Source organism: Gallinula chloropus, assembly GCF_964237585.1.
Source record: "Gallinula chloropus genome assembly, chromosome: 3".
Lineage (NCBI taxonomy): Eukaryota > Metazoa > Chordata > Aves > Gruiformes > Rallidae > Gallinula > Gallinula chloropus.
The window spans coordinates 90,416,536-90,441,254 of record NC_140087.1 but is presented as its reverse complement, the minus strand read 5'-3'; the positions used below and the strand labels follow the sequence as shown (position 1 = coordinate 90,441,254).

The window sequence follows — 24,719 nt, the reverse complement described above, 5'->3', positions numbered from 1 at the left end:
GTATCTCTGAACAAAGGTACTTTAAGCACTGGGAAGTAGAAAATCTACATGTCCCACATTTAGCACAGGGGAGAAAACAAAAATCAGCTTACGGTTGGCCAACTATAAGACCACGGGGCTACCTTTGATCCAGAAGTCACAGTCATGAGCTTGGCTGGGCTCTGGTGCCTGTCCTAAAGTGCCTGTCCACTACCACCTGCAGGTAGTTGGCTCCCAGCCTGATCTACAGCAATGACTTTAGTGAGCACACAGCGTATCATTACATTCCCATTAATCGGTCATCCCGCTGTTTCTTGGATGTTTTGTTAATTTTGGTTTCATCTTGTCCAAGTAAGTGTTATAACAAGGAATTCTGGATATAGGTGATCACTAACAATGCATATGATATGTTGGAAGTAAGACATCTTGAAAAAGCATGAATATACTAACAGTATTTTTTGCCTGCTTAAAAAAAACCCCAAACAATACTACATGGCATGCAGTTATAGCAGAATACATTTTGTTCTTGTTTATCTGAAGAGATGGCTAGAAATGCGCTGAGCTGGGCTGACTAAGTTGGAAATAAACCTATTTAAATTTCAAGGAATAGAAAAAAAAATCCAATTTATAATAATTGGGTAAAAGTTGTTTCTTTTTGTTAATTTTAATTTCCTTTACAAGTTTTTTTTCTGTACTGTAAGATAGACTGCCTTTGATAATGTCTCTACCAAAACCCAATTACATCGCATCAGTTTAAATTCCCAAATGAAATATATTAAATGAAGACGAAAGTGTGTAAGAAACAGATTCTTAATATTGAGAATTTTGGAGAAACTATTTCCTATTATCATGTAATAGAAGAAAAAGGGGTGGAGGAACCTTGAAATAAAATACATTTCTCTTCTTCGCAGTCAAAAGCTAAGTTTTAAGGAGCGGGTCCGGATGGCCAGCCCACGCGGTCAGAGTATAAAGAACAGGCAGTCTTCAGTTGGAGATCGCCGGTCACCCAGTACCGACATTGCCACTGAGGGCAGCCCAACCAAAGTCCAGAAAAGCTGGAGTTTCAACGACCGAACCCGCTTCAGGCCCTCCCTGCGGCTGAAGAGCTCGCAGCCCAAACCCGTGGTCGATGGTGAGAGTTTTCATTGCCTCGTTTGCCGTTGCGCGCTGCTCACAGCCTACCCACGCTCTCGCATACCCACGCTGTGAATGTGACTTGCTTTGGGAAAACAGGAGGAATCCTTGTATCGGGGCAGGGGTACAGGAAAGCTATAGCCTGCTTCAAACAGAATGCCGCCAGGATAGCTTTTTTAATATAAAATCTTCTGTCGGTGCCTAGGGAGGGAACCATGGAAAAGGGGGTCACTATGGAAAATTGCAGGTGGGCTAAATGCATCCCACAGGTTTGGTTGTGGCAGCTGTGCCATCGCGGCCCCTCACCCTCTGCCAGGCACAGCTGCTGCCCAAACCTACTGCCTCTGGCTGGCATGCCCGCTCCCTGGCCAACACTGCGCTGGCTGTGCCTTTGCCAGCCAAAAGCACTGGTGCCCCCAAGCAGAGGAGCTTGCTGAGGGGCTGGGAAGTTCCCTATTAGCTCCCACCAGGGATACAACCACCTGCCACCAAGAAATACATTACCAGTGCTTTGAAGTTGTACAGGACTGTATCTGGTTCAGTAAGGTGGGTGGCTTTACAAACAAAAACAGTGTTATGTATTGCTTTATAAAGGGTATTTTAGGTACAGAAAGGACCCCTAATGCATGAATAAGTGGATCTTTGTGAAAATGCCTCACTGACCCCACAGCAGGCAGGAACACAGCCTTCCCTGCACGCTGCCTGGCCCCAGGAACAGATGCCGCCCCTCCCTGCTCTACATTCACCAGCTAAAGTCCTAGCATTAAACTAGCCTCTTCTCAGACAGAGATCTTCATCTACAAAAGCTTGCCAAAGCAGAGACAGTGATTCCCTAACTGGGGAGCACCAAAGCGAGTGAGAACAGCCCCCCAAGGAGACAGGAGCTGAGCATGGAATGAACCCAACCCCTGTAGAGATGGGTTCTGCGCTGAAAGGTGCACTCACACAGTGCAGGATTCTGGGGGTACTGCTGACCCAGTGGATTTGGATTTGGGTTTCTCCATTCACATTTTTCATAACTTATGAATATTTTGTTCTTTCCTGGGGGACACTCAGGCAGAAAATAAGTGAAACAAAGTGACCGGCTACAACAGGAGTCAGTGTCTCTGACTGTATGGGAAAGGTACAACATAAATAATTTGATCCAAGTAAAGAGATATGAATTTAAACTCTTTCTGTGATGGCAATCATGCATGTCACATCCAACAACTGTGGTAAAACTAATGAGACAGAAGTGGGATTTCAGTGTCTGCTTCCTTTTTAGTGCACATAGTAGCACAAACATATATATTGCAAAATACCTACTGAACTGAAATGCCCCATCCCTCAGCTGAGGATGTCCTACGCAACACACCTCTTCCGGAAAAGCCTGGGTAAATAAACACTTCCTGGAGGGCAAGTCAAGACAAGCCAACAGTGTTTGCCAAGGTCATCATTCCAGGCTAGCCCTCACCCGCAGAGACCTCTTAGATGCACAAATCCCGAATTTGGATGCATTACAGTGAGATCCTGGGTTGTACCAGCCACCAGGCTGCTATCCAGGTTGCTCAACACTCCTCGCTCCATCCTGGGGCATGGGCCCTGGCTTGTGTCCCATGGCAGCTGCACAGGGGCTGTGTGATGCCAGCCTGGGTCTCACGCTGCTGTGGAGATGGGAAAAGAACATGTGCTTCACAGTGTGAAGTGAGAAATGCTCTAGGTACCAGAGTGGGGTTCAAGCCACCCTGTCTAAATTTAGGCTTCTTACATAGCATGAGTATCTCCCTAAAACCATGCCAGAAGTGATTTCATAGGTTAAACCTCCATAACTTGCACTACGCCTGGAAGTGACCTAAGAAGAGAGTAATTTGTTGAGCACACTCCCAGGGTATCAGCGTCTCACTTCTGCTCCAGCCCCACAGCCTGCACCTTGCTCAAGCATCCGTTTAGTTTTTCATCAGCCCATTTGTCACAGAAACATTTCCTCAATGTGTCCTCTGTTTTGTCCTGTACATATTGTCGTTAATAGCAATGATCTGCACAAGAAGATCATGTTCCCTCTTATAGTCTGCCTTTCATGGAAAAGGTGGCATAAACAGCACCTTGGGTATTTCTGTAGATAAAAGATAACAGAGCACTCATTGCTGTGTGTAAACTCTTAAAGATCTTCCTGCTCCTCAGGGCAAGCTCAGTCTGTTTCCTTGTCAGAGATTTCCAGCTACTAGTCCACCCTTATGAACTGTGGCCAACAGATATGACCAATTTCTCATCCGTGGCAGGAGAAACAGCTTCCATTGTCTCTAGCTTTTAGGCAAATGCCAAGTTTCCACTCCGGGACCTCATCCAGCTACTTCTAGGACTGGTATCATCAGAGAGATGTCCAATATGCTCATTGCTGAAAGGCAGCTCCTTGCTACTTTACCCAGTCCATTGCAGGAAAAGTCAAGTCAGGTACTAACAACCTTGATTGCTTTTTATATACATAAATACTTTTTTTTTTCTTTTTCTCTTTTTTTTTTTTTTTTTTTTTTGGTGTGTTACCAGTGTCATAGTTTGGTGCTCTCTGCATTTGGCAGTTCAAGGAAAAGGATCTGGAGATGAGTAGTTTAGTATATCTTGCATTTTTCACTGGATACAGTATTTGCTGCATTTAATTCATACCTCATTTGTCAGGTCCTCCAGTTTCCTCCTTGAGGCATTCTCCAGCCAAAGGATTAATTATTAGTATGCTGATTTTCCAGCCAACTAGAAGTCACACTTTTCTAGATGGAAGTCTGGATACAAAACAGTACCCTTGAACAGCTGCTCCTTCTGGTCTTACATCTCTGTAGCATGGTTGGTGGTGGGCAAGAAACTACACTTTCAATAGACCCTTCAGACAGAAGCAATATGGAAATGGGTACCCTGTCCAGTGTCAAAAAAAGAAAAAATAATAAATTCTCGCTATAAATTTCCTCTTCCAAAAGCGAAGACACTCATATATTTTCTTTATTTTTCTTTCACCATATGAGATTTGAGGTTGTAAATGATCTTCCATTAGCACAGGCAGAGGAGGAACTACCTCACTAAGAAGATGAGGTGTACTGAACTCTGCATAAAAATAAAGCAAAGAAACAAATATATAGGTAGAGGGTTCAGAAAGGAAGTGAAATTGTTAGCATATGAGGATGATTTAAGGCAGATCACCAATGCAGTGACTTTGCAGGGATGACTTCTGATAAAGGATGTGGTTGAAATCTGGGCCAAAATGATCAGAAAGAGAGTGCTGAAAAACTAACATTAGCAGTTAGAAACTGTTTCTAATCCAGACAGGAGCTTATGGAGGCAGCCAAGAGGCAAACATGCTTGAAAATGTAGTAGCCTTCCTCTTAGGCTACCCAGTAACAAAAGCTTACTAACGTTCCCCTTGCTGCACACTAAAACCACAGAAGGAGAGTTTCTTGGCAGCAAGCAAAATGCTTAAGCTGGCCACAGGTATCTCCCAAAAGGATTTTGGCATAGCAGCCTTAAAACAGTATGGCCAAAACTGTTGCACAAATGGCTTTATTTATGGGTAGCAACAGTCCTCTGAAACTGCCTATAAACCATTTATTGCTATTGCCAAAGTGGGCCTGGCAACGGCAGCAATTATTTCAGCTACATATGTGCATTTACAAATTGAATCCAAACCTGAGAGTGCTTTGACGGCTGGAGAAGGCTTCAGTAGCGTGGCTGCAGATGCTCTCTAGAGCACTTAACAACTGGGGGGGGTGGGGTGGGGGTGGGCAAAAGCGGAAACCAGTGTCCAATCTCTCTCCATATGTGGTTTGCAACTGCCAGAACCCTTGCTGAAGAAGAGACCCTGTGCAAATTAATGAAGGTGCCAGGATGCTGTATTTCCAGTTTATGGAAGGATGCTTGTTTTCAGTTTAAAAGAGAATAATCAGGGCCAGGCAGGTCAGAGGAAAATCTTTACCACTCAAGAGTGATAAATAGTTAAGTTTTACAAAGTACAGTTAAAAGGATACAAGAATGACATAGGGTCATGCAAAAAGTCTCCACCAAAGGGATGCCATGCCAGACTGGCGAAGATGCTGCCTCACCTTGGAGCCACACGCAGCCACCGCCATACCCATACACCAAGCAAGCCAGGGACCACCTCTAGGCCCAAGGCCTTCCCACACAGTACGGCTTGTGTCCCCAACCAAAACCCAGGGAAACAGCAGCCAAAGAACCCATGGGGAACACCACCAGCACATGAGAATACCCCCTGGCAGGGGCTAAATCCATGCCAGAGTCTTGGCAAGCAATGAAATAGTACAGGTGATCTCATGCCATTGCTTAACGTGCGGTGCCTCTGCCTTCTTGTATCCAGCCACGGAGACTCACCTCACAAAATCTCTGCCTTTCCTCTTTTATGAGGAAGAGAAAGTTTTCTGCTTAAATCGTGCTCCAGTCTTGCACAGCCACAGCTGAAGTAATGAGCAGATATTATGTTGCGCATGCAGTTCTCAGAGAGGGACAAAAATGCCCTGTTATACTTGCTTTCTACCATCCCATGCTTCTAGGTCTCTGCATGAGCTATTGTGCCTTTACTGTAACCTAGAGACGCTGTGCAGCTTTTTGAATAAAACATCAAAAGTGTTCAGCACTGGAGATATTACAAACATACTTCATTTCATTAATTAAAAAGAGCTCTCTAAGGAAATATTTAATTTCTTGCACCATGCCTGAACATTATACGCTCACACGACCTCTAGCCTTTCATTCCCTGCAGAGTACTTGCACAAAATCCTCAGGGTAGAGTATATTATAAGAGCCATGGAAAGAATGCAATTGTGCATTTCAGCCCCCGTGTCCTCAGTTACTACTATGTAATTTATGTATTGCAAAAATGACAGGTTTTCCTTTCAGTAGCACAAACATCTTGACCTTGTGTAAAGTTCGCTTGATGTGGCAAAGGTCCTTAGTTTCACTGCTTTTACATCGAGGTTATCTTAAATTTGCTGATGCAAAATGAAGCTGCAAGATGTCAAAACAAAGCTGCTCAATTTGTATAAACCCCATATGATGAGACTAAATGACATTTTATTAGCAATATATCAGTTTGTGCTAGACGGGTTTATTTTCTTGTGATTGAGGTCTCGGTTATTACTGTTGTCACTGTAATTAATTAGGAAGATCTCATAAAAATAATCTGGCATTCTGATCTAAGATCTGAGTAATTTTTTTATTTTATGTAAGTAGTGCAGGCCATTGGTTTTGAGGCATTATTTTAATTTATTCCAACCAAGGTCCCGACCAGGAGTCCAAATTTAGTCTCTCTTTATGTTACATCTTGAGGAACTTTCTGTGCACCTTTGCTCACTGCAGTGACAGTTTACTTAGTGATCACCAGTGAATGGTCAGCAACCTCAGCTCCATGAGGGACAGCAGCAGACCACCACACAGAAACATGATTTGCATCAGACATAATATCAACAGATACCTGCTACAAGGTCTTGCAGAAAAACAGGCATGACATTTAGCTCATAAGTCCACAGTTCTAGATCTTATCATATATATCTGCACTTTCTTTTACAGTTTTAACTTCTTGCATGCATTGTGCATAAAATAACAGAGGGATGCGTATCTAAAAACAGGCTAAAATCATGCATTTAGAGTCACCTGGCATTTTTCTTTCTTACTCTTCCCATATGGCCCCCTTAAGTTGCTGGCTAATGTATCACTATTTATAACAAGATCAGCCATTTTAACCACACAATTATTGTGCATATAATGAATTGTTTTTAGAAAGTATGCTGGTCCTCCGTATCATCACTCAAAATGAAAAGGACTCCTTTTTAATTAAGTAGTGGGAGCTGTTCCATGAAACATTGCCAGGGCAGAAAATTTTTGAGAAGTCAAATAATAACTAAAAATAATTGAGAGTTGTTAGAAGGGAATGCTAGAATTTTAGATATTTGGAACTTGCCTGCTTTCTATGACAACTGATATAAATTAGGTTTCTGGCCTTAAAAAAATACATTTACAAAGAATAGAGACTGGATAATTACATGCAGAATACTTAAAACACTTTCCACCCATCCTATCTTCCATTTTGGCCAAATCTGAGCTTTTTTTAGAAATCCTTTCACATATCAAATGTTGTTAGGGACATTCTTTGTGATATGCTGCTTCATATTTCAATGCAGCTCCCGAATTTCAGTGTTGGTGGCCTCTCCTCCATCTGGAAATATTTGCCTTTTTCAGGAGAAAGACAAGGCAGAAAGGAAGGGGCTGTGCATACAACACTGTTGCATTCCCAATAGGTACTGACCGCAGGGTAGAGGCTCGGGTCATGCAGAAGGGAAAGAGAGCTCCTACAAGCTCCTGCAGAAGTCCTCCTCCTTCCAGGAGGCACCAGTGTCCTTCCTTTCCTGAGAAAATTATTTCCAGAATGGAAATGTCAACCATTTCATAGAAGTTCCCTGTAAACAATGTTTTCAAATTATGTAATTCTTATTCCCCCTTTCTTAATTTTGACACTTGAATACTGTTTGTACTACCAGAGATTTTTGTGTCATTTTCTAGAAAATTATTAAGCATCTAGCATGAAAAGCACACTATGGAAGTTTACTTCTCCTGTTTCCTTGCTTCTATCATGACTAGATGAAAGTATTTTTTTATTATTATTATTTTTGGGGATCTAGGAAATAAAATACATGATTCACTTCCTCGGGCCTCCTTTTTCTGGCCCTTGATCTGGAAAGCATGTAAACATGGGGTGCTGCCTTTCTCTTTTTGGGGGAGTTTTGGATGTTCTTATCATTAAGCATGCAGTTAAGTTCCATCCCAGTTTGTGTTGTTTTTTTCAGTTGATTTTTCCTATGGAGCTTAGCAAGCAATCACGGGAAAAAAAAAATGTGTGAACTTTTTACTGAAAGAGAGTCAGCTTGTTGATGGTTTAAAGCAAAAAAAAAATTTGAAAGAAAATTACTTCTAGGAGTAGTGAAGAGAATTTATATTTATGGTTCAACACACAGGAAAATAATGAGAGCTTGTGAAGACCTGAGGAGCTTTACCAAACAAATTTAAACAAAGGCACTAGGCTGAGACATTGTATTTGATAAAGGGAAATTGCATGAGTTGCATGAACATAAACCATGAAGGTTTGTACTTCAACTAATTTTTGAGGGAAACATTATGTGCATTAGTACATTTGTGGGAAAACCATAAAGTATGTTCAGGGTATCTCATATTGGGGGGAAGAATATGGCCTACATTCCTAATTCTCTGCAGCAAGAAGAAAGGTATTCCAAAGGAAGTGTAAAGCTGAATGTAAAAAAATGTAAAACTGCATGTAAAGCTCTGTGCTTGGATGAGGTGTCCGAGAGGCATGGAGAGCAGGCTGTGGAGAATTTCTTGGACTTCAGTTCCCAAGATGAGCTCTGTATTTTGAATGATAGTTATAAACTATGGCTTGATGTAACTCAGCACATGTGAAAATTAGGCCACCATCCATTTTTCACCTTGAGTCATGCATTACAATAAAAATCAGTCGGACTTTTTTTCCAAATTTTTTTATGAAGTTGAGACAACACTGTGCTGTAACACAAATAGTTAAGAGACTAGCAACTTCAGGTACCTATTTAGGTTTTGCCACATCTAAAAGGTGGGTACTCAGTCCCAGCAGAATGATTTAGACCACTGACATGAGGATCCCTAGCTTCCTCCTACACAGTCAAACGAAGGCCTAATGCTTCTGATGGTTTCCAAAAAAACAAGTCAAAGGGTCGATGCTGGTGTCACTGTACCAATCACTATGTTGCCAGTATATGGGAATTCCCAGAAAACAGTTTAAAGAGCTCAAAACCTTTGCAGTTTTGTTCAATATGCACACAGTTATTTGCATGTTTTTGACATTGAAAGTATAGAGCTATGAGGGTGATCAGAGTATTGTCACAGTTGTCTTGACCTCAAAGGATGTTATTAAACAACAGAAAACTATTCTAAGAAATGACATGTGATATTTACAGAAATAATAAATCAAGCCTTGTGTACAACTTTTGCACAGAGGCATATGAAATGCAGCTACAAACTTGTAAATTTTTTGTTGGTGACATACAGCATTTCAGAACGGTGCAATTTTTAGCCCATTCATTTGGGGTGATCATAATTGACTGGAGTTTGCGTGAAGAATGTATAAATACTGCGACACACAGGGAAATATCAAGACAATTTTAATGAGTTGTGCATGCCTTTCTCCTATTTCTTGCTAATTGCTGATTTGCTGTGTGATTGAATCAAAGACTGTTCCTTAAGGAGGAAAGGGAAAGAAATTAAAAAGTGTCAGAGGTATGACTTTAGCCCAAAGTAAATAATGTCAGTTAGTAAGGTAATGGTAGATGCCTCATCAGTTGTGAAATAAACACTTTCCAGATTGACATTTAGGATCAAAACACATCCTGAATTGTAAAGAACCTGGTATTGAAAAAGGGAATTGCTTCTGGATTGTCAGACTGACTGACACCCCTTATTAAGGAGACTTGCAGGAGTTATGTCTAAATCTGTGTTGAGACACTTTGGCCATTGTCAAGACCAGATTCATGAGCTGTCCAAGCAAGAGACTTGAAAGGCCTGTTTAGCTGTTGATAGAGACTCCTGGAGAGAAAGAAGGACTTGTGCTAACCCCAGGAATGCCTGTCAAAGTGGCCGGATTCACATTGAGCAGTTGCTGCAGAAGATTGCCTGTGTAGCCTGCTTGGACCACAGCCAACCTGATGGAGAGCAGGAGATGTGGCCCAAGGGTACGGGGGAGCATGGAGAAGCAGGGCTAGGCATCAGCTGGCACCCAAGGGTCTACCCACCCCAGTTAATGATGAGGAGGGCTCTCTCTGGGAACAGGCCGCAGCATGGAGCAGGGCGCGTCAGAGGCCATAGCTTAGCCCTGTCTGGGAACTGGCAGGGATTTTAACAGCTGGAGCCACCGAAGCAGCCAAACTGGCCCCAACACGGCCCTGACCTCGAAGATGAACTCAAGAGGGACAGAAGCAATACAAGTACATCTCACCTCGTAACTATGTTGTACAGAACATGAGCTTCCACTGGAAAAATTTGTCAGAATGTGAACTTTGATTTCAGGAGAGGGGGAGGAGTGAAGCTGGAATTTTATTTTTTTTTTCAAAATTGTTACTATGCATTTCCCAAAGTTTGTCCCAAGCCTGCTCAGTATTCTAACGAAACATGAATGTTTCCCATACGAATCAAACAAGGTTTATAGCTCTTCACAAATTTTATTGACGTGTGGTACCAAAGGCCTGCCTAATGAAGGAAATTCCTGTCAGTGGGAACATTAGAAAAAGAAGGTGATTTATGAGGAACAGTATCTCTTCTTAAAGCTGGCTTAAATTTATAAGAATTTCCAGTGTCTGACTAAAGTTTTTGCTGATTTTTGTATCCACATGTGAGCAATATGGAATACTGTAATTGCACCACACTCCTCTGAAAAAGATATACGGTGTTAAGGAAGCCTTTTCATTAATGACACTGCACTTGGCAAACAACCCAGGAACCGTATCAGTGAGAGAACCATTCAGAAACATGTTTATTTTAAACTTCCAAGTTGGAGTCTCCTGTTTCACTGAGTTTACATATGGTTGTAGCTCTTGTGACCCTAGCAGAATTATTCCTAATTTATACTGGCATAACTGAGTCAAGTCAAACCTTAGAGAGCCACTGGAAATACCAGTAGCATAAAAAGCTCTGGTTGTAGTATGGCATTTAGAAATGAGCTGCGGAATTTCAGCACTGGGAGAAGTAACTGGAGAGGCTGATCAGACATGACACCTGGAAAGTTGGTGTTGTGGAACACTTAGTACCTTTGGAGATAGAGTTTTAGGTACTATATATACCTATCAAACTAATTACATAGTTTATTTTAGCTAATTACATTTATGGCCAGGGATCCAAATGCTAATTAGGCCAGACAGGTGGAGAGACATATATATTTTATCTCATAAGCTGAGTCAGTAGCAAAGCTTTTGAAAGAATGCAAGAAAAAAGCACTCATCATCATTTTAGGCACATCTTAGAGTAATAGCATGGAAGGGAAGATTTTAAAGTTCTGTACGAACATTTCACTTTTACAGTGTTAATATTTTAAGGTTGCATTTAACTGTGTCGTGTAAATGAAGACATTATTAACTTGGCTATAAACTGTCTTTCTTTTTATATTACCTTCATCTGTCAAAGATAAACCCTCCTGCTCTTCAAAGCTATGGTAGATGTTCCTCGTGGATGTGCCAGTTCAGCAACAGTCAAAAAAGAAAATATATTCTTGAGGGTTATGATCTAGCCAGAGTCATCAAAATAAATTATTATAGTCAAATATTAAATCTGTGAAGACAATAGTGCAGCAGTACCAATTCCTGAAGATGCAGCCTAGTGCAATGTTGCTTATTCTAAGACAGCATTCCTATTAGATTTGCAGGGTTCCATGAAATTTCCAGGCACTTCTGACTGACAGAGAGTGTTTTTTCATCTTTAATTTACAGTCTTTGTAAAAAAAGAACTTGGGGGAAAAAAAAAGAAATATTCTGCAATCATTTGTGTCTGATGGTGCTTCAAATTTGTTTATAATAGAAGCCCCTGAAATGGATTGTTTGCCGTGTTTCTGGATGACTAACCCTATGTTTTAAATAACAGCATGAATGCAGGTAGGGACATAGGACTGGGAAGAAATCTCCTCAGTTACTGAGGATTACTGAATTCAATCCTTTTGTCTCTTTTTCATATGTCAGTGCCCCATTGTGCACTCTCTTCTTTATGAAGCAGATACACATGTTGAAATAGGCTGACCTTAAATAGTATTCTTCACCTTGGCACTTGGGATTTATGCAGGTGAAGAGAGATGGTTTGGGAGGAGAAAACATCTACTCTCAAGACAGGCTTCCTGTATTTCATGTGCCTTCGAGATCCTACGTTCCTTGCTCTGTTTCCACTCTAGCGCATTATAAGTTTGTAAAACTTCTTTGTACTGCATCAGTCCCTGTTTTCCCTTGTACTGAGGTACACAGAACCACAGAATCACTAGATTGGAAAAGACCTTTAAGATCATTGAGTTCAACCATTCCCATCCTCTATTAAACCATATCCCTGAGCACCTCATCTACCCGTCTCTTAAACACATCCAGGGTCGGGGACTCAACCACCTCCTAAGGCAGCCAGTTCCAATGCCCAACTATCTTTTTGGTGGAGAACTTTTTCCTAATGTCTAATCTGAACCTGGCCTGGCGCATCTTGGATCCATTCTCCCTTGTCCTATCCCCTGTCGCTTGGGTGAAGAGACCAGCACCCACCTCTCAACAACGTCCTTTCAGGTAACTGTAGGCAGTGATAAGGTGTCCCCCCAGCCTGCTCTTCTCCAGGCTAACAACCCGCATTTCCCTCTGAGATTTCTAGTTACTTCTCAAATGGTAGCTGCTGAGGCAGTGTTAGGAAAGGGTAGAAGATCCATTTCTTTTCAGGTAAATAAATGCAGTGACCTGGCTTAAGCTCCTATTGCAAAGAAAGCCTGCAATATTTATATCAATCTGAGGTTTAAACTGTCAAGTGATCCATGATGGATGTCATTATTCATTTCTGGCAAAAAAGGTACTTCGTTTATTTTCACCTTTAATAACATGTTGGGTCATTCCACAGCCTGCTTAGTAACTGAAATGGATCATCTCCTGTCTTCAATGGCAAGTGGATCCACAGTGGTTAAAAAACAAAAAAAGAAAACCCCAATTTTAATATAACTTTAGCATCTTTTGATTCTGCTGTTAAACCTGTTAGCTGAGCACTTTCCCCTAAGACAGAGAATGTGATAAAAAGCAGCAAGGTATCAGGAATAGACATACTCATCCCAAACTATTAATTTGTTCAAAAAATAACAGGACTTTCTTCCTTTTTAACTTCTACTGTTTACACTGGGCACTACCTAAGCCTTTTATGACACAAGTGCAAACATAGGCAAGTGCCTCATACAGTTTGTAAACTGATCACAGAATCACAAGGTTGGAAAAGACCTTTGAAGATCAAGTCCAACCATTCCCATCCTATGCTAAACCATATCCCTAAGTACCTCATCTACCCTTTTTTTGAACACATCCAGGGCTGGTGACTCAACCACATCCCTGGGCAGCCTGTTCCAGGCCCTGACAACTCTTTCAGTAAAATTTTTTTTTATAATGTCCAATCTAAACCTGCCCTGGCACAGCTTCATGCCATTTCCCCTTGTCCTATCACCTGTCACCAGGCTGAAGAGACCATCGCCCACCTCTCTACAACCTCCTTTCAGGTAGTTGTAGGTGGTGATAAGGTCTCCCCTCAGCCTCCTGATGAAGCTCAGTACTACTTGATTTGAAGTCCTTTGGTTTTTTCCCAGAACCACTGTGCAGGTGATTAGAAAACACTAAGGAAGACACTTTTAAAGGCTACTTCTTTTGTCTGCTCTTGTATTTTGCAGCTGACACCAGTCTTGGAACAGATGATGTTTATGATGATAAAGGGTGCCAGTGTGATGTGTCAGTAGAAGATCTCACCCCTGCTCTTAAAACTGTCATCAGAGCAATCAGGTGAGTAAAAAATACGGGATGAATAAATACTTGAGATTTCTTTAATTAAGGTGCTAATTAACTGCATGCCAATTAATAAAATGGTAGTTAGTTGAACTTATTACATGGCAATATTTGTTACATAACTAATGTGAATACAGTTTATTTATGCTTCCTATTCATCAGTATTTTATTTGCAAGTCAAAATATTTTATCTGTCCTAATATCAGCCTTTCAATGCCTAAAACAGTTACATGATTTGATTCATGGAAGAGAGTAATGAATGCTGGTTTCCACTATATTCCTGTAATCCAAATTACTGCAATCTAGTTTGATGTAGTATTACCAAACATATATCACCTTGCCTGGAAAAGTTATTTCCTTGAAAAGTTTAGAGGGTTTATTGCATTTCTGTATTCCTGAAACTGTCTGTCATATGACTTTTACTTCAACCTTTTTCTGGTTACAGCAGAATAATTACATTCACTCAGTTGTGCAAAGCCTTGCCTGCCACTATCCATCCACTGAAGTAGATATAACCCAAATAATTTAAAACTAATTGCCTCCTTCTCCAAGAAAGTTGCAAACTGTATTGAAACTTCTAAGATTATCAGTACTGAAAGCTTAAACTTAGTGTTCACCCTCCTGAGACCACCAAGGCTCTTCTTCCTCCTGTATATTTTGAACGGCAAATCCTGAAGGGCCAAATCTCCACCATAAAATGTAAGTCACAAGCAAGGAGAGCTCAGGCATTCCCTCTCTGCTGATGGCAAACCTAAGGTCATTGCTGGGGGTCACCCCACTGGCTTTGCATCACAGTCGTGTCAGAGCCCGGTGCCTTTCTTGCAGGCAGGCAGCAGCCACAGGATTTCTGCAAAACCCTACAGAAAGATAATGTTTTCCTGCAGGGAGACTCTCACCTTGGTTCTCCCAGCACTATGGGAAGAAAGAACTCAAGCTCTTTATCAAATAATTTCATACCGTGATAACCTACTGGCTACTTGCATCCTCTTCCCCTTTTCCCACTGATTGCCAATGAGGACAGATAGCAAGTAAGGCTGCTTTTAGTATTTTACTACTAGCACAGACAGCTTGACTGATCATTTGCAGATGTCATATCTGTTATGTCTGTTCCAACAATTTTTCCAACCTGCCTGGAAGTGACCTCACAGGATGTGTCAGATACGAGGTCCGTGTCCACATCCACTTCAACCGGCAACTCAAATGTCGCTACAAAGAACTATCTCTTGCCTGTAGTATTTCAGCAGGAGACAGAAATCATTCTACCCAGGACACCTACCTAGAAGGCAGACCTATTCCTTCAAATGGAAAATGCTCCAGTTAGGAACAGTCAGTGTAATTCATTGGCTCTGGTGTCAAAAATCTTTTTCTGTGATGCTGCACTTTAAATGGACTGGTTGACTCCTGGCTCCAAGTGCACGTTGCCACTGTACTGGCAAATGATACCAATGCTCATCTCATTCTTAATACTGTCCAAATTTCTTAAGAGCAACCTGACATTTTCATACTAAATTCATTGAGCTTGTTTTCAAAGGCACCACCAGATCATTCAGTGCATCACCCGCTTCTTTTCTTGGTTCTCCTGGTAATTACCAGCTCAAAAGGAAAGTAACCAAAATGTGAAGGACATAGCTGTCAAACTTCCTGCACAGTGTCATCTACAGAAACTTCCTAAAAAGAGCAAATACACAACAGTTTGAGTGTTTGAGACATACACAATTTAACTGAGTCAACCTTTTAGGTTACCTCCAACTTTTTCTCTTCATACTTAGCTTACCAAAACCCAACTCACTTCACCTCACCTCTGAGGCTGACAACAACGGTTCTGCATCTTCACTTGCTACCAGCTGGCCACAAATCTTTCCCTCCAAATGTTGATGTTTCACTAGACTGCAAGCAGCACATACCTCTTGCTACACAAAAACACTCTTCTTGTGAGATCCGTAAAGCAATGACATGCAACGATCTTCAGACTTTTGTTAAATGCTATACTTTAATCTCTCAAAATCAAGAGACTGATAATTTAGTTCATCAGGTAGCCGATACTCCTCTTTCTGATTATTCAGAGTATCTGTTACCTGACTACACTGGGATCTATGCAAACATCTGAAGAAGGATCTGAGACACTATATAGTAACTGTAGAATTTCAAGATGATAGCATCTGCCTATATGGAAACTTCGTGCCTCATTTTGAAGTTTGTTTTTAGCAACGGCTTTGAATTGCAAAGGCTGTGGGGGAGGGGGAGAGGGAGGTTGTTCTTTTCCTGCTGGTGTACAGAAGCAGATGAAAACAGAAGGTACTTGAATATCTTCATGAGGCACTATTCAAAAGACCTGAAATGTAAGCACATACGGTTGAATCCATTCTGGTTACATCACCTTGAGAAACTGTAATAAGGGAGAGTAATTGGTTTTTTTCCTGCTTAGAGCTGGGTAAAAATTGTTTAACAATGATTCAAATGGTCCATTGGGTTGTTTTTTTTTTGGGGGGGGGAATAAATTCATGCCTGTGGGTTTGCATAGGTAAGGCCTCTCAGTTTTGGAATTCAGAAATAGTTCCTGGAAAAGTTCTTAACGTATTGTCTCTTTCCAAAAAAATATGATTCCCAAACAATCCTACTGAAGACCCACTGGGCAGACCTGTCCAGTATCACATCAAGCTGTCAGCCTCCCCTCAAAGCCCCCCAAGCTGAGTCTTCCACAGCCCACGGCTTGTGCTGCCCCCTGTTCCCCCCCTTACTGCAACCTCTTTGTCAGGAAAGATCAAGTGAAGCACTAGGGAAAGTAAGGAAAACATGCTCAATGTATTTGCATAATGTTGGGGAATTTGCACAATGTTGAGTAGGGAAGAGAGAGACAGGCAGCGTGGTGAAACATGGCGTTCTCCACAGCATTCCTCAGGCCAGGCCATCATCAGTCCTGCTCTTCCACAGCTTCCTCAAGACTAACAAAAACCATTGCATTTTCCCTCTCCATTAATTCACAAAGATGAATGTATATAAAAGAGACTGAAAAGAAGATGAGGATTCCTTGTTTTCACACATTGTGATATCTCTGATCATTTTTCATAGCAAGAGGCACTACATTCTGTAATACTCTCCACAATAGAAATGATGGAATTATTTTACTACTTATGGAATACAAAATTAGATTTGAGAAGCATAAATAAATATGCAATATGAAATAACTGCAATGTCAAGAAGATGAACTTGCTGACCTAAGAGGACTTTTCTCTCTTTAACTGTAGCGATTGCATAGATATGTTTTCATTTGCTGTTAATAAGAAATAATAATAATAAATGCAGCTAAATGTAATGAAATTTGAGAATTCTTGAACTGATAAGCTGTAAAGTTGAAGTCATACATATTTAATAGCCAAAGTAGGAAAATATAATTTACCGCTTATGTTCAGTCTTTGAAATGTTTCTGCTACACCTATGAAACCTATTTTTAGGAGCCATTCTGAATTTGTTTAATGGAGATGTTTCAGAATCCTCAATGTCTTTTAAATCCCAACACACTATATATTTTCTGCCCAGGTGGTCTTCAGAGTCTAGACAAAGCTTCTAAATGTATCTTTGGCTGTGCTTGGGAGAAAACAATGCCTCTGGCTCCTCCTAGGGGATGGGTTAGCCCAGGTCAGGACCCAAGGGAGGAGGCAACATTGACCTCACATGCAGTGAAACTACCTCTCAGAAGCCTTTGTCTGTTGGCCTCTCTATATTGGGTCCTGATCTGTTCCAGACGTTGCAGTTTGCCAGGAAGAAGGGCTATTTGGCAATCAAAGGGTAGAGAGACAGAGGAACCAGCAGAACTACATCTGTGTGCACCTGCTTTCCTGTCGTCGTAGTAAGTGAGCAAACAACCTATGGGCAGCTCATCTAGGTACGGGCAAAGCAACCTACTTGTCTTTTAATCTTCAAGGCAGGAGCCATGTGTGAGTTTACCTGAAACCCAGTGGAATGAAGTTCCATTTCATCCTGAGATAGTGACAAGAATGACAAGAAATGGGTTTAAAAAAATAGCCTGTGTACGACAGGATTAGAGATGTTCTGACTCAGTGCCAGTCACAGTAAAGTGCACGAATGACAAGCAGAATAGCTTTTAGTACTGGAAGGGGCAACACGAATGGAAAGTAAAATGGAACAGCTGCCAGGAAAGAGCTGCAGCCTGCACACGGAGGGAACACTGTAATGTTAGCTCAGTGCTGATCCTGCACTTGACAAGAGTTAAAGGAAATGGATGCTGCTTTTGGCTGCTCTGGGTCAAGAAGACAAAAGTTTCTATTTGACCTGTAACTTTCTACAAATTACCAGGCCATGGAAAGATTCATGGGACCTGTGGCTTAGAAGTTAGCTATAGGCAAAGCACTTTGATATATTGGTCCAATTCAACACAATTAGGGGTTTTTTTCTGCTCTCCTCTGGCTGCATCATTGAAACAGGCCCCTTTTTGTGGCTAATTCCCACCAGAAAAGCATCATGCTTGTGACTTGAGCACTTTTCCAACCACATGCCGCCTGTTACATTAGATTTAAGTTTTAAGATACCACCTCGCTAATTCCTTTGCCGGCGTACGGCGATTAAAAAAACAGAAGTAAAGCTTAAAAAAAAAAAAAAAAAGTCATGGGGGCTGGGTGCTGAGTTCTTCTTGTGTGAATTCTCACCTCCGTTAGGGCTGTGGGCCAGTGCCGGCAGCTCCGTGCCGCCAGCCACGCCTCGGTGCAGTCTGCGGCGAGTCTCGCTTGCCCCCGTGCGGTGTAACTCCAAATTACAGACCCGTCTGTTGCGGTTTTCCACACTCTGTATGCAATTCTACATATTCGAAGAATAAAAGAAGTAAGCGACATGGGGTCTGTTCCAAACCCTGCTCGATTTAATTAAGGTGGCAACACCCGAGCAAAGAACTAAACCATCAATGGTACAAGGTACACCCCAGCAACACAGGTCCCAGGTGGGACTTCTGAGCGTTATGCCTTTATAACCAAAGAGCCTGTTATAAAGATGCAAAGCAGTAATGAAGGCTTTTTGTGCACACTGATTAAGACGCTTCTGTGGCTGTTAATAAAAATTAGTCTTCTGTCTCTTTTCTTGTAAAAGCACTCAGTTGTGGTAAATTCAGTTGTCTTCAATTACGGTATTAACCTGATGGCTCTGCTCTTCAAATAGAGTTTCATCTATTTACTTTATCAATAGTGTGAAGTAAAAAATTGTGACCGCCAAACCAGAGAGTAACAACAAAAGAACAATACTTTCTTGTGAATGTCAGCTATCTCGTTTATTCCTCGTAACCTGAACAAAGAACTAGATTGCAGGAGATTGCCTGTGCTGCCAGACTACTCTGAACAGAACATCTTGGCATCATCTGGCAGCTACAAGAAAAAAAAAAAACAAAACCAATTTGCATCTCAGCTTCAGAGGCCTTCAGATCACAACAAAGGCCGAAAGCCCTTAGTCTGTAGAACTGGCTGAACATGGAGAACAGGAAAGTGCATCATCTGACATAGATAAAAGCGCATGGAGATCATTCCTGAACTGTCAAAGTAATCGACTACCCCTAACTGGCCTTTTCCATTTTTACTTTCTATAATCAGAATCATACTTCAAGCTTTCTACCAGGTGACAAGCAATCTTATTTTTAACTAGAAGTCACCAGAATGGGAAATACCAACAACCTAGGCACTGTGGGAAAAGGCTTATCATTATTTGGAAGAACATTTGCATATGATACAGAAACAGTAGAGGATCACTATATATAATTAATCTGACTCAACATATTTATTATTATAATATGTGTCCTAACTATAGAAAATATGGGTTTCCTAAAGTTCATTCAAACACCACAGATCTGTTTTTATCAGGGTGAGAGACATGTTTTAGCTTTAATTAGCATTCATTGCCTTACAGCTACTAAATACATACAGAAGAAATCTATTGCCATGAAATACTGAGATTTGGAAGAGGATACCAATTTACTGTCTCTACTTTTTAAACTGTAATAGAGACCAAATATCAGCAGCTTGGCCCTAATGGCAATTGATAAGGTCTGAAACACAGACCAGAGCAGCCAACACACCTCATCCCTCGGCTTCTCTCCCAGCTCTCCCATGGTTCTCTCTTCCACAGGTCTCACACAAATCAAGGGGAACCACAAGTTTTACCAGCTGACTTGGAAGTTCACCTCATTGTCATTTCCTTTATAAATTTTCAGTTTCTGTTGCTTAAAATTTGCTATTTAATATCAAGCTTTTCATTCTAAGAAGGATGATTCGGTGGACATCATACATTCACACAAGCATCGCTAAAACTTGTACAAGTCTCTCATTAGCAAACACACACCATTCATCAACTTTGGATTACTTACTGTTATCTGATACTTACTATTCTGTGGTAAAATTTAAGGGAAACTTTGCCAGTGCTAACTAAAGAATAATTTTTTCAGTGAAGTATATTGTCTTGTTTCACAAAATTGTTGAAGATTAATCTGTGACATGATTTTTCCCCTCAGAATTATGAAATTTCATGTGGCAAAGAGGAAGTTTAAGGAAACACTTCGTCCCTACGATGTCAAAGATGTCATTGAACAGTATTCAGCAGGTCATCTAGACATGTTATGCAGAATTAAGAGTCTTCAGTCACGGTAAGGAAAGAATAATTTGTACTCTGCATAAGCACTTTATTTCCTTCACTGCATAATTAATATCTGCAACATTTACCATTCCTGTGTTATATTTGGGTACAAATTGCATCCATGCCTTTCCTTCCATGAACACAGCTGAGCCAGAAAATACATTGTGAGCAAAAGGAAACCAGAAAAATATGTATCTATTTAAATTGTTCCCAGAAAATGGAAGTCTGAACAATAGAAAAGGTAATCCTTTATTTGTAAGGTCCATTTGTAAACAAGAAATTTAGTGAGGAGGTTGCCAAAAGCATGAGGTCAACGTTGAGGACTGACTTTCTCCTATCTCAGATGTATTTTTTCACATAGGAGAAATTAGCAAGTACAGGTAATGCAGTATTTATGTAGGTTTTGTGTTCTAGATTCCCGGAAATAATAATTTAGGGAAAAAAAAAAACCCAAATAAAAACAACATTGTATCACATGTATCATTACCAACATCAGGGCTGAGATTTCTGCTTCAAACTGACAACCTGCCCTGGACTCACTGCTGTTAGGATAGGAGAGCTGAATGGCAGTGGTATGTCTATGCTTTGATGACATGAGGCCGCTGGAGGGCTCACCTCCTCTCTCCCCCACGCAGCAAGTCTTGTCCCAGCTCTCCCAGGTGATGACTAAGGTCTGGCTTCTGGTTAGTGCCAGTGGAAAACAAAAGCAGTCTCGAATACTCAAAAATCAGTCGTCATAGTTGTTGTTCTTAATAAAATTAAGTTTGTCATCTTTCTCAAGTGCTTTTCTGAAGTACTGTGGTTTTAATTTTTAATGTATGAATATAGCAAACAATTCCATATCATCACCGTTTCCAGGAATCACGGGAGCTTTTGGTTTCTCTTACAGTGTTGACCAAATTCTTGGGAAAGGACAAATCACAGCAGATAAAAGAAACAGAGAAAAGAATCCTGCAGAAAATGAAACAACTGATGACCTCAGTATGTTAGGGCGCGTAGTCAAGGTGGAAAAACAGGTAGAGTGATTATCTGTGTCGCTTCTGTCTTGCTCAGTTGCTCGTGCCTTGTGTGAATTTCATTGCCAGTTTCAAAGGCTGAACAGGTAATTCTTTTTTTTTTCCTAATACCCGCTTCATTTACATGTTGAATTAAAATTGATTGTCTTTCATGTACAGAAAAGCAAGTAAGGAAAAATCACAGGTTACTGTTTTCCCTTTTAATAGCTTGCTTGCGAAAAAGGTACATGGCTTTTGACATTATTTTTCAAGTATATAGCGTATACCAAGCTCCTTCCATTTGTCTCTTCAACAGTGACATTCTCCCTTTGCTTGGGTTCCAAATGTCTTAAACCAGCGTTTGGCATTGATGTTAACCTTGTCCTCTCCTCCTGCAGGTACAATCCATTGAGTCAAAACTGGACTGTCTCTTAGATATTTACCAACAAGTTTTGCGAAAAGGATCTGCGTCCGCGCTCACTTTGGCTTCCTTTCAAATGCCAGCTTTTGAGTGTGAACAGACTTCTGACTACCAGAGTCCATCGGACAACAAAGATTTGTCTAATTCTGCACAAATCAGCGGGTGTGTATCCAGATCTGCTAGTGCCAATCTGCCTCGTGGCCTACAGCTTATACTGACACCAAATGAATTTAGCACTCAGGCTTACTATGCTTTTAGTTCAGCTATGCATAGTCAAGCAACGCAAGTGCCAAACGATGGACCTGCAACGGTTAACAGTACATCAAACCAAATAAACCAGGCGACTAAACCAGCAACTCCAACAACATTACAAATACCACCTTTCTCATCAATGAAGCATATCAATAGGCCTGAGCCCGTTCATATTATTCCTGTAACCACGCAGGAAAACATTTCCGATGTCACCGCTTGCCTTGTTGCATCAAAGGACAATGGACAAGTTGCACAGCCCAGCGCGACGAAGGATCTCGCATGGAGAAAAAGCCTGGATACAGAAGGGGAACCTTTGCTCTCAGTTAAACCTGTGGTGCAAATGGATTTAGGAAAATCTTTATCTGTACAAAACCTTATACAATCAACAGAAGAACTGAATGTACAGATTGCTGGCAGTGACTCCAGTGGTTCCAGAGGTAGCCAAGATGTATACTCCAAATGGAGGGAGTCAAAATTATTTATAACTGATGAAGAGTTGGAGTCGGAGGCAGGAACAGAGACTACTGAAGCCATCTCGCGCCCGTTAGTGGAAACAACTCTCTCTGCTGACTCTCTAAGGACTGGAATATCAAGATCATCTCAAAGCATTTGCAAGCCAGGGGACGGTGCAGAAGCACTCAATCTGCTCCACGTCAAACTTAAGTAACAGCTTGTGGGCTTTCTTCATTGGCTGGGTCATTCCTCTAGTCATACATATCATAGCATGAACTGTTTTGAAAGCCTTTTTAATAAGATAAAACCACAAAAATTGGGATGAATCTGAGAAGCAGTTGAATGAGCCCATAATTCCTAGTTGCATGAAAAATGCATGTTTAAGTGACAGCTGACATTCAAATTTACACCTACAGTACAGCAGCCTTTATGTAGTACGGTAGGTTTAAATGATGAGTTGCCTACAAAGCTAATGCTGCAGGATGTATCAAAAAAGCAAAAATTTGAGCATTTAGACCTAGTGTCATTTCTACAGGGCAGGAGTAAAACTTGTAAAGTTTAAAGCACTTTGCTTCTGAACTAATTAAATATATATATAATGTCCTGATTTAGATGATAGTTTATGTTTACAACGAAAAAAATATCTACAGCTGCTAGCAAGGTACCAAGGAAACCAGTAACATGGGATTAGAAATGGCTGCCAGTTGCAAGATACACACATTAGCTCATCAGTAATCAGTTATTTTTAACTCTGAAAAACAGTATGTTAATATCCATCTGATTTTTGGTGATTTAGTGTCGTGGCAAAAGTATCTGACACGCCACTACCACGTTGTTCTTTATAAGAAGAACATTATTTTGCTATGAAAAGTTTGTATTTTAAAGGATTGGGGCTGGCCTCAGAAGTGGATATCCTGGGTGACTGCACTAAAAATTCAGGGGAATCTCTCCTTCTTCCAGTCCCACTGAGGAGCTATCTTGTGAATCTGAAACATTTCAGCAGCGGTAGGGGAAGGAAGGAAGCAAAGGAAGCACACACTGCTTTTATTATAGAAGCGGTGTTTCCTTCTGTGGAAATTTTGGCAATTTTCCTTGCAGTCCCAGCCTGATACCATGACAGCACTTTGTAGTGCTGGGAAAGGAGAGAAAATGAAGAACTGAAATACAGAGTAAAAGTAAAGAGGATAGAACAGGGAAGAGGGAAAACACAACCAATGAAGGAAAAATGTATAAGATGGATTCAGATTGGCAGGAAGGGAAATAAAAAGCCAGGTAGGCAATCAGAAATGGAAATAGAAGTAGGGAAGACTACCTTAACTGAAAAAAAAAAAAAAAACCAACCTGGAGTCAAAGGGGGTTTGTTTTTTTCTTGCTTTGTTTTGTTTGTTTGCTTTTTAAATAAAGGGGAGGAGGAGAGAGGGGAAAGTGGTCACACTTATAGCTCAACACTGTGTCACAGCTGCAATCATTTCTTGCGAACTTTCAAAGAAAGGACCTTCAGACTCCTTCCTCCTAATACCTGAGTTTTCAAATTCAAAGCCTACATCAGACCAAGCATTCCTGCTTGATGCACCCTCTCTTCCTCTTACCCTAACCTACCCTTCACTTCTGCTGAGATGCAGGAGCAGTGTTAGTGCCTATCTGCACATCCCCAGCAAGGCTTCGCCCCTGGGACAACCCTTGCGGAGCCTAAATGGGCTTTCACTCTTCCCAGCGGAAAGAGGTTTCTGTGCGTTGCCTCTCCCCTGCCCACCCCCAGATTTATACCCCACCTGCACCACAGGCTCGTAGACAACCTGGCTTGGGCTCAGCTTCCCTCTAGCAGCAGGAACACCGAATGTACGGGGGTGCCAGTGCCAGCTCACTCAGGGCAGTGTTTTCTCAACGCTCAGACCTGCTGGGAACTAACTACGTACACCACAAACATCACTCCAGTCTTAACCATGGCTAAATGCTGTAGATTGTATTGTGAAGGACTTGATCTGTTTACTATGAAACCATTGTAATTTCTGCTTCCATATTTCCTTTACAGAAGTATTCCTGGATGTTACATGATAACCTTATTATGTGAAAGTACATGCAAACTGTAGAGTGTATATATTGCGTTGTTAACACGGGGTCCATGGATGGTACGCTGTGTTCCATGGCTTATGCCGGAGCAAACTTCAGCTGTCAAATCCTGAAAGACGCCTTGAAGCACAAGTTCCTCACCACTGATTTGCCATATAATTTACCACATTCAGTCTTGTTTTCTTTTATGTGCAGTCTAACCGTAATGAAGCCTGATTACAACAGCAA

The 24,719-nt window shown here is 41.2% G+C and overlaps 1 protein-coding gene across 5 annotated transcripts in view; it reads left to right on the top strand.

The window, feature by feature from the left end:
- The window catches only part of KCNQ5 (potassium voltage-gated channel subfamily Q member 5), a gene marked incomplete at its 5' end in the record, with an annotated part of 282,145 nt that extends 259,396 nt beyond the window's left edge, over positions 1-22,749 (top strand). For 4 of the 5 annotated variants that reach the window (XM_084261330.1, XM_084261328.1, XM_084261327.1 and 1 more), the window contains 5 exons: positions 891-1,111; positions 13,562-13,670; positions 20,179-20,310; positions 21,190-21,316; positions 21,694-22,749. In XM_084261330.1, the coding sequence (XP_084117456.1) occupies positions 891-1,111; positions 13,562-13,670; positions 20,179-20,310; positions 21,190-21,316; positions 21,694-22,635 (1,531 nt within the window). In that variant the 3' untranslated portion in view covers positions 22,636-22,749. The remainder of the gene's footprint in view (positions 1-890; positions 1,112-13,561; positions 13,671-20,178; positions 20,311-21,189; positions 21,317-21,693) is intronic. The other variant, XM_084261329.1, reaches the window with a different exon arrangement.
- Positions 22,750-24,719: the final 1,970 nt, after the last annotated feature.